Here is a 14,112-nt window from a genome sequence, read left to right as displayed (position 1 = left end):
CACGTTTAACACCTGAACATGCTTTCTCTTCTTTTGTGGGATAAACTTTCTGTTATATCGACCCTCAAGGACATTTTGGTCAAATTAACGAATTACCCTACCTTTGACTAGGTGTAGTGACTGAATACAGTACAAGTTAGCCATCACATTTTTCTTCAAATTGCACTGGATGAAAGATAATTATACCTTTCAGTTCTTCTCATCAAAGTTAACAGATATAGTAGTTGCTGAGTTGTGTTAATTGCACTTTGACACATCCACAAGCAGACAACTTGTGTAAAGGCTGTCTCACCACAGAGTGCCTATTAATACTGTAACAATATGCACAAATGCCGCCAAGTTTGGAGTACAAAATTGTGATAAAGATAAAGCGATGTCCCGCAGGGCATCTCACTACTGGATATGTTTGATTTGTCCATGTGTTTCTCATGCCCTTGATATGAATACATGCCTCAGTTTCTCTATCAGTGCATGCCGTTTTTCTCGTTCTGCCAGGTGCCGTTACTTTTGTTTAGTGAAGGTGTGCTTCCATACTTGTTTGCAGCTGACATCTTCTGGGCAGCCTCTGCCGCTGCATCCATTATCTGCTTCTCCTCCTGCTCAGTCTCCCGGTGGTAAAAATAGTTAAAGTTGGAGACGATGACAGGGACGGGCAAGGCAATGGTCAGCACACCAGCAATGGCACACAGGGTGCCGACCATTTTGCCTCCCATTGTGATGGGGCACATGTCTCCGTATCCCACAGTGGTCATTGTCACCACAGCCCACCAGAAGCCGTCAGGGATGCTAACAAACTGCGTCTGGGGCTCATCCACTTCTGCAAAGTAGATGGCACTTGAGAATAGGATGACTCCTATAAAAAGGAAGAAGATGAGCAGCCCAAGTTCCCTCATACTGGCTTTCAAGGTCTGCCCCAGGATCTGAAGCCCTTTTGAGTGTCGGGAGAGCTTGAAAATTCTGAAAACTCTGACTAGACGGATGATTCTCAGGATAGCCAGGGACATGTTCTGACCAGAGTTTGTGTCTTCGTCGGGGGTCGTAGCCAGCTCTGTTCCCAGGGTTACAAAGTAGGGAATTATAGAGACGATGTCAATAATATTCATGATGTTATTGAAAAAATCACTTTTGCTGGGGCACACCACAAAACGGACACCGACTTCAAAGCAGAACCAAATGATGCAAATAGTCTCCACAATGAAAAAGGGGTCTGTGAAATACGCCATCACGTCTTTAGTGGCGGGATGAGAAGAAGAACCGTCTTGGGTCCCGTTGATCATCTGGGTTAAACCCGTGAGAAAGTCATTGTCGTCCCTGAACTCTGGCAGAGTCTCTAGGCAGAAGATGAAGATGGAAATGACGATGACAAACACAGAAACCAGAGCTACAGATTTGGCTGCACTGGAGCTCTCTGGGTATTCAAAGAGGAGCCAGAACTGTCGTTGGAGTTCATTGGTGGGCAAAAGGACCTCTGGCTCTTTGATAAACCCTTCGTCTTCACGGAACTGCTCCATTGCTTCATGACCCAGCTCGTAGAAAACAATTTCATTCGCATAAACATCTAAGGGAACATTGGCCGGTCTGCGGATCCTTCCCCCTGACTGATAGTAGTAAAGAATACCATCAAAAGACGGGCGGTTCCTGTCAAAAAAGTACTCGTTTTTCATCGGATCAAAGTAGCTTATCCTCTTCATGGGGTCACCGAGGAGCGTTTCTGGAAACTTATTCAGGGTGCTGAGCTGGGTTTCGAACATCAAGCCCGAAATGTTGATGACGACTTTCTCGTCCTTTTCCTCCATGAATTGCTTTTCAAACAGATCTTCATTCTCATAGCAATCCTTTGCCATCTTACTGAAGACGCTGTCGGTGGGAGACTCGCTGTTGATCAGCAGCTTCAGATTAGACATCAAACTGCCACTGCTGGAGTTTGCTTTAGTGGTCTGAGTCGGAGGGGTGGACGGTGACAACCCCTCTTGACCAGACTGACGCCTGCGTCGTCCTCTGTGTGGCGACTGGTGAGGAGAAGTCATATGATGGGGTAGAAGATTCTGATCGGCGGCCTCGGGTGAAGTTGGATACCCGGAGTCATTCGGGTCCCCCAGGTTGATGCCGACATCATCCATGTTCTCAAAACTAACAAGTGGCACCTCCATCCCCCGTCTTGTCGTTAGCCACAGCTCCGTCTACCAGCCTGGTTCGAGTGCAGGAGACAGAGGGGACACCACAACCAGTGCCACGCTGAAGATCCTGGCAGGGTCTCCCTCCTCCTGGTTATCATTCAGGCAGCTGTCTGCTACTTTGGGGTTCAGTCCTCTGTGTGCTCTGTAAAAAGGGGGGGAAGCAATGTTGTGTTATACTTTCTTAAATAGTGCAATACAGTTTTGTTGGTAAAGAACTGTCAGCTTCTCTTTGCATCAGCAGAGAACCTGCCATCTGATACTGTGCTTGTACAGTTATTCCCCCCCCCCCCCCAATTTTCTCCCATGTCTTAAACGAAAACACAAACTCTGCAAGTTCGGGTCTGGAAGTGCTTACACCGGGTGTGGATAGTATTCTTGCTGATCATGTGCTACAAAACTGAACATGTTCAGTTCCTCATGAAAAACCATCTGAGCCTTCACTTCTGACTTAAAGCAGAGAGTCAACGAACCCGAAACACATTTATTCTTCTGAACATTTAACTTTTAGTTTGAATGCCAGTTTTTCTAACTACTATCAGTCCCAACTCTGCTCAGGGACTAGTCTGTCAGCATTACGTTTGCTTTATCTCTAAGTAGCTGTTTATCATTACATTTGTGTGGTTCGGACAGGTAACCAAACCCAGACACGCGCTTTTAAGCTGCAACCTCTGTGTCCACTTGACACCGAGGGCCCTGCGCACCCGGGGAGACTCATCTGGTTCCATTTCCACTTGCATTGTAGCAGATAACGTAACAGTCCCGGATATAGGATTGAATCTTCTTATGTAAGGGCGTCATGATAGGGCTTATGCAAAAAATAAATGTATTGATCGTGCCATGTCAGCAAAGAAGGTTTACCGAGTTCAAGGCAAAGGACAGCTGAGGATCCAGGGAGAAGTGCTTTTAGATCCACATCCTTGCGACACTTCTAATTGTTTCTAAATGCAACGTCTTGCTGCCAAATTACTAAAACCTTCCCACTAAACTAACTCCGTCTAATCTCACACTGGGCTACCATTGAAAGACACAACAACAACTGACATCACTACCCTCATCAGATTGTAACATCAAAGCACCCACAAACACATCCAAACATATCTTAAATTAAGTGTAAAGTTTAAATCCAGCTGTGTGCAGATGTCCGCAGCACTCACCCGTGTTCCCCGGCTCTGTCCCCCGGCTCTGCAGAAGTTGTCGATCCCTCTCTACTCTTCTCTGCTCCCCTTTCTTTCCTTCCTTCCCTCCTTCAATCTCTCCCTCATCCAGACTCACAATCAAGAGTGCCTGTAGCTCTATTAAAGCTCCCATTGGGTAATTCAACACCCTGTAGGAAACCAGAGATGCCAGAGGTACCCACACACACTCACAAACTTGTACACATGTGCGCACACACACACACACACAAACACAGGCAAACACAAACACATGCAGGTAACTCACTGTATTTTGAATGTGGGGGTCACCTGGCTTTGTTCTCCCTGCTCCCTCCTCCGTCAGTGGGATGAGCGAGGACGTTAAAGGTAGCTCTCTGGTAGGAGATTTACTCCTCAGGAGCCAATCGCTGTTTGACGTGGCAAAGGGAGAGTGGGACCCACTCTTTCCCCTCTTTCCTGCAGAGTAAGCATCCACATGCAGGATCATCCAATCCACCCTCACCTAAGGGATTATACTGTATTCTCCCCCCCGTGACAGCAATTGTCACAACTCTCAATACCTGCAGCTCAGGGGCTTCGGCTTTCTCTTGTTTACATCCTCAGTGATACATGCTGACGTGAAGTGTTATTTCATCTGAATTCAATATTCTATGAAATTTTACAAACATTTGTAACCGTCACAAATGTTTTCTTCTATATACTACTATACTTTTCTATAACAGCCCTGCATGTTGATGCTGATGCAAATCCATTAAAACATATGCCAACTTCTCGTCGGAAAAATAAGAATTAGGCTCTAGATTCTACACTAGAATCAGTTTTATTGATAAACATTTTATTCTGGGCACACAATCCCCCTAGAGGTGTTAGGTTTAGATTAGGAGTCCATAATGTTGAGAGAATGTACACAGTCCCTTTTCATGAAAACCCTTCTGATGTGTGTGTGTTTTTTCATTGCTGTTGTCCCAGCCCCAGCACCTTTGCGCCTGCCAGCTATTGAAGGTTTGTCAGATTAATAAAGTAGCTCTGTGGCTTGTTAATTAAAAGGTTAATTTCACATTACAGGGAGGCTGCACTTCCTTTTTTAGCTCTATTGAATTCTCTCGAGGAGGGAAAACTTTAATCAAAGGTAATCTTGTACTTTTTCAGAAGGGCGGCCAATTTGGCATCATAGGGTGAATATTGTGTTACCCGATAAAGGACCAGTTGCCTGAAGACAGAAATCATTCCCTCATCTCACCCTCGTCCCACTGCAGCTAGGAGTTGGCTGTCTGCTGATCCTCTGTAACATTGCGGCGTGAGCAGCACCACTGCAGGCACAGGCACATGGCTTCAAGGTCACAGAAAACTGTCTTAACTTTACAGCCTGAGCTTTGCTATACATCATCACACGCTATCACCTCCAGGAATCTCATTATGCGTCCTCACAGGAGCATAATGCACATGTGCATAAGTGAACATTAACTCTCCATGTTAATATCTGCGATGTACGTTCAGGTCTGCAGGGACGTGCCTGTGCACATACAAATACCTCTCAGCTGACTCCACATGCTCCATACGTAGGGAATTTTTTCCTGTGTAATCCTGCAATGTCGTGGACATGTCACTGAGGACGCAGTCAGCTGCAGCATGATCTGCCACTTCAACACTTCATAACAGAATTTGCCACAGGCAAAGAGACAGGAAGATGGACAGTGAGAGGGCAATCATAGACTGTGCAAGTCAGACTGAGAGGGTAAATAATCGATCCATTCAGCGGCAAAACGATTTGTGTCAGTAAAAGTGGGAGAGGGGAGGTAAGTGGGGGAGATATGAGCTACAGGCTGAGGGGGACTGCAGCTACTGCAGTGTTACTGGTCTCAGGAGTCTTGACAGTGTACCAGAGGGATAACGTCCCTCCCTCTGTCCTTCTATGCAGCCCTCGATCCATCATCCGTCCCTCCTCCCTCCCTCGTCCAGCCCTCCCCCCGATGACACTGTCACCTTAGCCGTTAACAGACTGTGTTGACAAAGCAATTTCTCCATCAGCATGCTTGAGTGTGAACTATACTGACACTGCATAGGTATAAACACCTCCTGCACACCTTTATGGGGCTTGACTTGGAGCCCTGGATGCTTGATATGGCAAAATTTGTTCAGGAAACATCACTTCAACAGTGTGACTGAAGTGAAGTGAAAGAAGTATCCAGATTATTCAGTAAATATAGCATCACCAAAACTGTGAAAACACCTCATTACAGGTAAAAATATTCTATTCAAAATGCTGCTGACTTCAGCAAAAGTGTTATTTAGTACCGGAAAATATAGTATAATGTGATACCCTCTTCTATTTTTATTACTGCTCTGCATGCTTAGAAACTGTTTCAATTTATATTCTTTTCTTCTTTTAGCTCGACCTTGTAACATCTATTCAGGGACTATAGATGCAGAGTAGCATTTTTTACTGTTTCAATTCTGGCAAATTTGACCATCTCTGTTGAATTAACCAATAAAGAAATAAGTCAAAATACCAGAAAAATATTAGCATAGCAGAATAAAGACGAATGGAATGGAAATTATCAAGTGAAGTGATTGTGCCTCAGAATTTTACTTAAACCCGCAATAACTAATATATTTTATTGCATGGGCCCAGCAGAAAAAAGACATAGCATGAACACATTAACATTAAGAGTTGCTTATTTACACATCCAGCAGTTACATGGAAACAAAATGATTAATATAGCGTTAAATAAGTAAGTCCAAAAGTCGCTCTCTTTTTTTCACGCTCTCTTCGGGTCGATACTAAAATCATTCTCTTTCTGTGCTACATGCTCCACGACGTTCACCAGCCAGCCACCAAGTGTTTCTGTTGTTTGGCACTGAGCATATAGTGTACAGTGAGAGAGCTTAGAGCTTTTTATCTGAAAAAAGCTGCCTGCAACAGCTAGAAGTAACATGATGAGAGCGGAGAGACTGAACCAAAACATTAAAGTTGTGGGTCAGACAGTTAGATAATGAGCCGAAACTATAAAGCTCCATAAAGCTGAGAGGAGCTTAAGACCCTCTCTGTTAATTCTCTCGGTTCATTACGACACCCGTCGTATTACTTACTGTTTTGTGTCATTTGATACGTTGATGTTATGAAATTACAGCTGCTTTGACACGCAGTTCATGTTTATGTCAATCATGCCAGTCATGAGTCCTCTGCTCTGATTGGTCCAATCTGAGGTCAGCTTAACTCACCAATCACGCAGATCACAATTATCTGAGTGATGAATGCGTTATAGTGTGATTATAGCTCATATTTCTTATTCTGATGGCGAAGATCTCCATTATATTGAAACATTGCTCTGTTACATTAAATCAGCTGGGAGCGCAGAGTACAGTGTGCATGTGCAGATCATTTGTCCGGGTGTTGCCCCACACTCTGTTTGGCTTTGGAGATGACAAAGTAACAAAATCTATGGGCTACTCATCTTGTGCACATGATCTAAGTAATTCTACCTCAAAAGCCCATATGCTCATCCATTAAGGGTGACAGTATTTCAAAGTGCATGTCAGGTAGCTCCGATTAGATATTCCGACCTGGTAATCTTATATCTGTTGTAAAGGCAGCTGGTTATTCCAGTCTAGTAATCCTATATATTGCGGCAAAGGTTGGGTCAGGAGCATACAAGGGCATGACAGTTACAGTAGATAAAAACGGCCGTTCAGCTCAAAACACAGCGTTAGGTGACGACAAGTGGCATGTTCATTTAAAACCTCGGTGAGAGTGCCACTGTTAGCTCCTTTACCTCTGCAGGGGCAGTGATCGGGGTTACTCAGTCAGTTTGGGATCCCTTGTGGGCTCACTTGATCTCTAGATGTGGTCCTAAGAAGAATATTCTGTTGGTGATTGTTTCATAAAAATCAATAGATTTGAAATATGTTGTAATTTTTATTCAATTCTTTTGGAGCTTCCTCTTGAAAGGCAAATACAAGAGACAACAGTAAGAACTGAGGCTGCAATTGCAATGTCCTCAGTTTGAGTCTGACTTTCTTATTTAATTTCTAATGTAATTTGATTTATGTATCATTCATTCATTTAATTTGTATTAATTTATTCAAGATTTAGATTTATTAAAAATTAACCTGCCTATACCTAACCTAAATGGCACTCTAAGGCGCCATTTAGGTTAAGGCAAAGGCAATCCACAAACAATCTGAACTTAATCAGACAAATTAAGATTCTAAAATACACCAAAACATCGGCACCCAGTTTGTGCACCAGCGATTTGAATTCACAAAGAGAAAATTTCATATCTAACTGCAGAAGCAGGAGTGACATACAGTATGTCATCATTCCTCCCTCTCCCCTCATTTCCTGTCTTCTCATCACTAACGCTACCAAATAAAGGACAAATACAACACTTTACTATGAATGGTTCAAATGGTAAACCTTTTTTTTACAGCATTATTGCAACATAGCTGGTCACATATTACAAATCCTTAAAGAGCCCCTTCAGACATGTTATAAGACATAAAAATACTAAAGCACATCACTTCTTCATCCTCACTGAAACATCCACAGTCATTTATTCATATGCATTCATTCTTCATTTAACTGCCGTCTCCACTTAAAAGTCCGTTCTCGGTATTTGTGCACCGAAGGTTTCAAGTTTTCACGGTTACATATTAGACCATGACAGAGTCGTGATGTCACAAAGTCCTGCTGAGACACACACACATCTTAAACTGAGATTTAAAGTGTAGCACGTAGAGACTTTCCCTCTTCAGCAGACATCAGCCCACCTAATGTCAAACATCATTTTGCACACTGAAGGTCCCACAAGTAACCACGAGCAACACAGATTGTTGATTGGAGTGGGACTTTAAATCAGCTGGTCTGTCAGTAATGTTTTTGCAGGATTAATAGTTTTTTTCCTTTTTTTTCCTGCCCTCTGTGAGTAAACACTTCCCTTCATTGTTTGGACTGAGGATTTGTAGCCAGCAGAGACACCCGTGCTGACTCTGAGGACTGTTACTCCACTAAGGAGATTATGCAACACAGCAGATCAGCCCTGAGAATCACCCTCATAGATAAACAGTGTGGACTAAATACTACAGACTTAATTGAAATGTCTGGATTGTTTCCAGCCTCACTAATCAAAAGACAAGTGCTAATCTTGCATGACTCCTTGGACCCGGCATGGTAGGGGGAGGAGGCGAGCACTCCCAACAACCCAATCAGAGTGTAGCCACAACATTTAACGTCGCAATCCTCAGTGGTTTAAACTCACTGCTTAAATTACACTTTCTTCTGCAAACATCCACCCTTTTTTCTCTGCACTTCTTCTGCTTTTAGAGCGCAAAACCACGCTTTTGACAACGACACATAAATGTTACAATTTCATAACACACCGTAAGTTCTCTTAAAGCACTATCACACGCAGGGAGAACAATCATTTTCCATCCAGCGACCATGCGGGGAGGATGAATGCCACACACCACCCACTATTTTGACATCAACATTGCTCACCGTTGGACAGGGTGGTTCCATGGCTGCAGGCGCTCCGAGCTCATCCAAAGCCTCCTGAGTTACACTGAGCCTCCTCCTCATGTTCCCATATGGCCTGTTGTAGAGCACAAAACATTATGAGAGTGAGAAATGATCAGTGAGATTCATCAGAGTGAATCTTAACAGGAATATTTTCTTAACATTCAACTGTGGTGATTAAATGACTAACAGTGAAATGTAATTACGATGAAGGATTTCAGCATCGGAATTATATGAAGGTTTTGCCAATACTATGATTACCAGTAATAACAACAACAACAGCGCTTTAACCACCACCAAAAACAGTCATATCAGCATTTGCATTTATTGCTTTTACTGCTTAAATTCAACAGTGTTTATCTGAGAGCTGTCTAAAAACCAGGGTGTATCAATTTCTCCATATGTAGGATTTAATTTGGCACTGGATTATCAAACACGTTGAATTGGTATTAAAAACAAAAGCATTAAATTGAATTTACCTTGTAATCCAGCGGTGTAAGGAGCTGGTCTGAACTCACTCACGCATCCTCTAAGATTAAGAATCTAAAGAGGCAATGGCAGAGTCTTAAGGAGCAGTTTTGACAGAAGGCAGGGCAGATATAGTTAAATGCTCCTTGAATGAGACAGATGTTTTGAGCAACAACAATCGATTCCGTCAGTCTGGGTGGCACGCAGATAAACAAATCCCGGCCACATCATCGTATTTCAGCTTTTGTACAGGATGACACACGATCCCCCCTTTCTGTTCTAAATATTCTGAAGTACTGTAATGTGCGTAACACTGTAATGTGCACCGACAGAAATCTGCAAGAGCTTCACATAAAGAAGGTAGATTGTGCTTAACAAGGCAGCAACTCAAGCGAACTTGTGTTTGTGCAGCACACGGCTCATTTTTCTCACTGCTAGTAAAGTCCTGAACCTGCCTGTCTGTCTGCCAGGTGCTCTTGCTGGGCTCTCTATCATATTTCACACTCGTGCGTAGGATTCACTGGTCACATGCCAGTTTTACTGTGTGCGTTCACCTCGCTGCCCTCTCTCCTGTCCACTGACTCTTTGTTGAAAGTCAGCAGGGGATGATAGATTTAATGGAAAAAACAACACCAACAATAGGAATGACATGTTTTGGGGTTGAGCCGTCACAAAGGCACAGCTCCACTTAATCTTATTTAATTTTGAGGTGAGTTAACATGGTGCTCTGGGGGGGGCGGCCCTGTCCTTCTGTTGGTCAGTCCACCACTTTGATCAGAGGCCAAAATAAATTTCAGATTTCAAAACAGATATTGTATGGACTACCATACATTTCTTGCTACATTTTCATTTCCAATGAAATATCTTAACATCTACCTGTTGGTATGGCACAAAACCTGGTACCCACATTGGCATCACTCTGAGGAGGAACTGTAATATCTTTGGTTGTCCTCTGGCTTTTCACCGAGCACAGAGTTTGTCCAAGACATGCTGATGTGTTGAACTAAAGGAAACGACAAAAGAAATCAATCATTTGACACAAAGCACCTGAAACGATTTAAAAGGACTGAATTAAAAATGATTTTACTGCTTCAGTCTGTTATACATGGGAACGGTCTGCTATACAGAAATAACCGACTGCTATCAAATGACCAATCATAATCAAGTATTCAATAAAGCTGCGTTATAAAGATAGATAAACTATACCTACTACACATTGCCATTCTGAGCAAGTTAGCATGCTGATGCTGGCATTTAGCTTGATCGTTGTACGGCCTCACAGAGCCACCAGCATGAAAACAGTCTCTCAGTCTTGTTTTTACTCTCGTACTGTAAGCGACCGCTGTAGAAGTGTGGTAGCCTGCTGCACTCAGAGTCAGTCTGAATCCAAATGATTAAAATTACTGTGCAAACAATTTTAATACAGAATTATTGTTTCCACAATCAAGGGGCAGTTGGTTCCTGTAACTGGTGTTTGTGCTTCATAACACTGACGGGCCAATATCCAATATTCATTAAAAACCAGAACTAGTAAACTAATAAATTGTTTCATCCCTAATAAAAATAATTAGCGTTCAGCATCTACCTCCCACATAATGCAGCCTCTCGTCATTTGGGGCAAATAATATGCCTTATCACCAGAGTGCAGCTCTAAAACCCACACAGTACCCATAATGCAGCTCCGTGCTGCCAACATACTCTCCTGGAACAACATTTCTTCTTGGCTTATAAAATATTTCTGCACCAAACCCTTGTGCTGTATCCTTGTGAGGTCTCTGGTTGCTGTGTGTGTAGCCTCCATGTATTGGTATGTGCAGGAATAAGATACCCCGGCATGTGTGTCTCAGCGGCGCTGAAGAGCCCTGCTTGCTGCCGTGTTGCCGGGGACAGACGGACAGGTATTCAACTCTGAGCACGGGGTGTCTTCTTATCCAGTGGAACATTGCTGGCCATTGTTGCCATGGAGTGGCTGCATGAGTTGCTGCTTTGGGAAAATGGAGCAGCTATAAATCTTTAAGACTGCAGAAGTGATGGCACTGTGTTTTCACACACAGTAGCAGAAGTCTTAGGGGGGGAAAAAACAAACAAATGGGTTAAGAGTAGTTTATTGATAGGCAGAGGTGCTGTCACTGTGTATACAGCTGCCTGTGTTCCTGCATAAATCACCTCATGCATAACCGTATGCTGTTAAAAATAATATTTTACCCTTTGTGTGAAAGGTTTGTAGAATTAGTTATAACACACATGATATAACTTCATTTCTTTCATTGTACGGGGGCTTTGTTCACCAGCAGGAGCTTTCTACTGCATCACTCTCTTTGATCAAACATGAATAATAAATGAGGGCAAGCCGCTAAACCTCCTTCACTGTCTCTCCTCCTCCTCAGTGCTTGCACCTGACATGAACGCTCCACCCAGGAACCCCATTATGTCAGCAGGCAACCAGTTCCAGTTTCTTAAATGATAATTACATAACATGTTCACTTTTCCTTATTTTATTTTAGGCTCAGGCAGCACAGAAAACACTTAAGCGCATTACAGTTAAAGCCGCACTAATCAATATTTTAAAATTAACAATGGGTCAAATGACTGTGTGTAATGTGAAAGGAGTTGCTCTTAGTGACAAACCTGTAAAGAAGTTCCCTTTAAGCTAATTGCTGTGGTCTTTACTGCCCGCTGCTTTTGCGGTTTTGGGTCACACTCACCAACTTCATTTCCAGTGGCAAAAAGAAGCTTTGAGGATCCGCAGTGCACCACCTGCTCGGGACAGACACAGTTAGTACATAGCTGGTGGACATGGTGGAGCACTTAGCAGTTCAGGAGTTGGTAGAGACCAAAAAAAGTGAATATTGGACTTACATTTGTCGGCTGACCAGAGAATTTACCTCCAATGGATCGCAGTGTTACGCTGAATCTGCTGGACGTTCATAAGGCAGCTGTTTGCTAACACAGTCGCCATAGAAACTTAATGATAAAGTTGTAATCTATCAGGGTTGTATTTACAGTACAGCTTGTTCCAATTGAAAGAAGAATTGTTTTTTCCACAAATGTGCAGATTTTGGCCGTCTTTTTTATTGGCTATCACAGTATTTACATCTTTAGGGGGTCGCACATGAAAACCGTAGGTGAGCGCAGCCACAGCAGGTATGATACATGAAAGTTTAACCAGGAAGTTGGTCTGTAAGTGAATGATTGGAGGTTTAGTTTGGATAAAAGTTTTACCGTTCACCTTTGTGTCCTCTTCCAGATTAGTTTAGCTAGCCCGTTTATCTTGCCCTGTCATGATCACAGAATTTCAGAAATTAACTTGATGAGCACAATGTTATTATAAATGACTAATGGCCAAAGCTACAACAATGTGACCCAAGCTGTAATTAATGAGGGTAATTCCTTTACGGCAGACCTGGGCATTTTACGGCCCGCGGGCCACATACGGCCCTTTGGGCATCCCTGTCCGGCCCGTGGTATGTCATAAACACAAATGAACAAGTATTTATGCTGTGCATGCAATACAACTGTGTTGCTTTTATTTTGAAAAGCCTGGCATTATTATTATTTACGTAAGGACGCACGTATCAGCGTCAGGTCATTTCTCCCATCAGCCATCAGACTCTTTAACAGCAGCATCACTGGCTGATGTTAACACACTGTTTTTCCATTCATATCATTCCACTCCTTGATATTCCTGTCCATACTTGTACATTTCACATTTTATTTTATGATACATAGTGTAAATATTCCGTAATGTAAATATTCCACAGTGTAAATATTTATTTATCATCACAACACATATTTATTTTGCTATTGCTTTATTTTCCAATGTTGCTTTTATTCACTCTTTCTTGTCTATTGTTGCTGCTGTAACATGTAAATTTCCCCCTATGGGGGATCAATAAAAGAAGTCTAAGTCTAAGTCTAAGTCTGTCTGCACGGCGACAGACGATGCTAGCCAGCTACCCCTAGCCCCATAAAAATGTCGGCTCGCGTTAAAAGAGAAAAGTTGATTCTGAATGCCGCGTTTTCAACAAGACATGGACTGCTAAATATTTCTTCACAGAAGTCAAAGGTGAAGCCGTGTGCTTAGTTTGTGTTACACAAGTCGCCGTGTTTAAGGATTACAATCTGAATCGCCACCACGTGACCAAACACGAGGAGGCCCAGAGCTTCACACCCAGAGATGCAGCTGTCTAGACAAGTTATGTCATAACTCACAAAATCGCCAGAAAAAGTAAACCGTTTTCTGACGGAGAGTTTATTAAGGAGTGTTTGGTGGACTCAGATGTGTCCAGAGAAAAAGGGCGCGTTTGAGAAGGTTCACTGTAACGAGAAGGGTTGAGGACATCGCGGGAAATCTGGAGCTTCAGCTGAAGTACAGAGCGGTTAACTTTCCCCCTGGCTCTGGATGAGAGCTGCGATGTACGTCACACTGCCCAGCTACTCATCTTCTTATGTGGGATCACTGCAGACTTCAACATCACGGAGGAGCTGGCAGCCATGCAGTCAATGAAAGGGACAACAACAGGGAGTGATTTCTTAACGGAGGTAAATCGAGTTTGGACAAGTTGGGACTGAAATGGGACAAACATTCAGACATTCAGTCAGATTTCAGTGCACTTGTTCAAGACAAAGACAGACTGGATTTTTCTCATTGAACAAGTAAACTGAACTGAAAACATCAAAGGAGCTTATTGCTTTTTGTATGAAGTTGATCAGTTGCTTATCTTTAACATACTGCAAAACACCTTTTCAGTATTTGTGAAGATTAACAAGTTACAAATAGAATGAAACAGTGATGAAA

At 42.9% G+C, this 14,112-nt stretch overlaps 1 protein-coding gene across 1 annotated transcript; it reads right to left on the bottom strand.

The window, feature by feature from the left end:
* Positions 1 to 464: 464 nt before the first annotated feature.
* LOC139212305 (potassium voltage-gated channel subfamily A member 10) lies at positions 465 to 2,150 on the bottom strand. Its single transcript, XM_070842826.1, has one exon. It carries the CDS (start codon positions 2,148 to 2,150, stop codon positions 465 to 467), a length of 1,686 nt encoding a protein of 561 aa, XP_070698927.1.
* Between the last annotated feature and the right edge of the window lie 11,962 nt (positions 2,151 to 14,112).

The sequence above is a fragment of the Pempheris klunzingeri genome, chromosome 2 (assembly GCF_042242105.1).
Source record: "Pempheris klunzingeri isolate RE-2024b chromosome 2, fPemKlu1.hap1, whole genome shotgun sequence".
Lineage (NCBI taxonomy): Eukaryota > Metazoa > Chordata > Actinopteri > Acropomatiformes > Pempheridae > Pempheris > Pempheris klunzingeri.
This window is presented reverse-complemented; position numbering and strand designations above follow the sequence as displayed.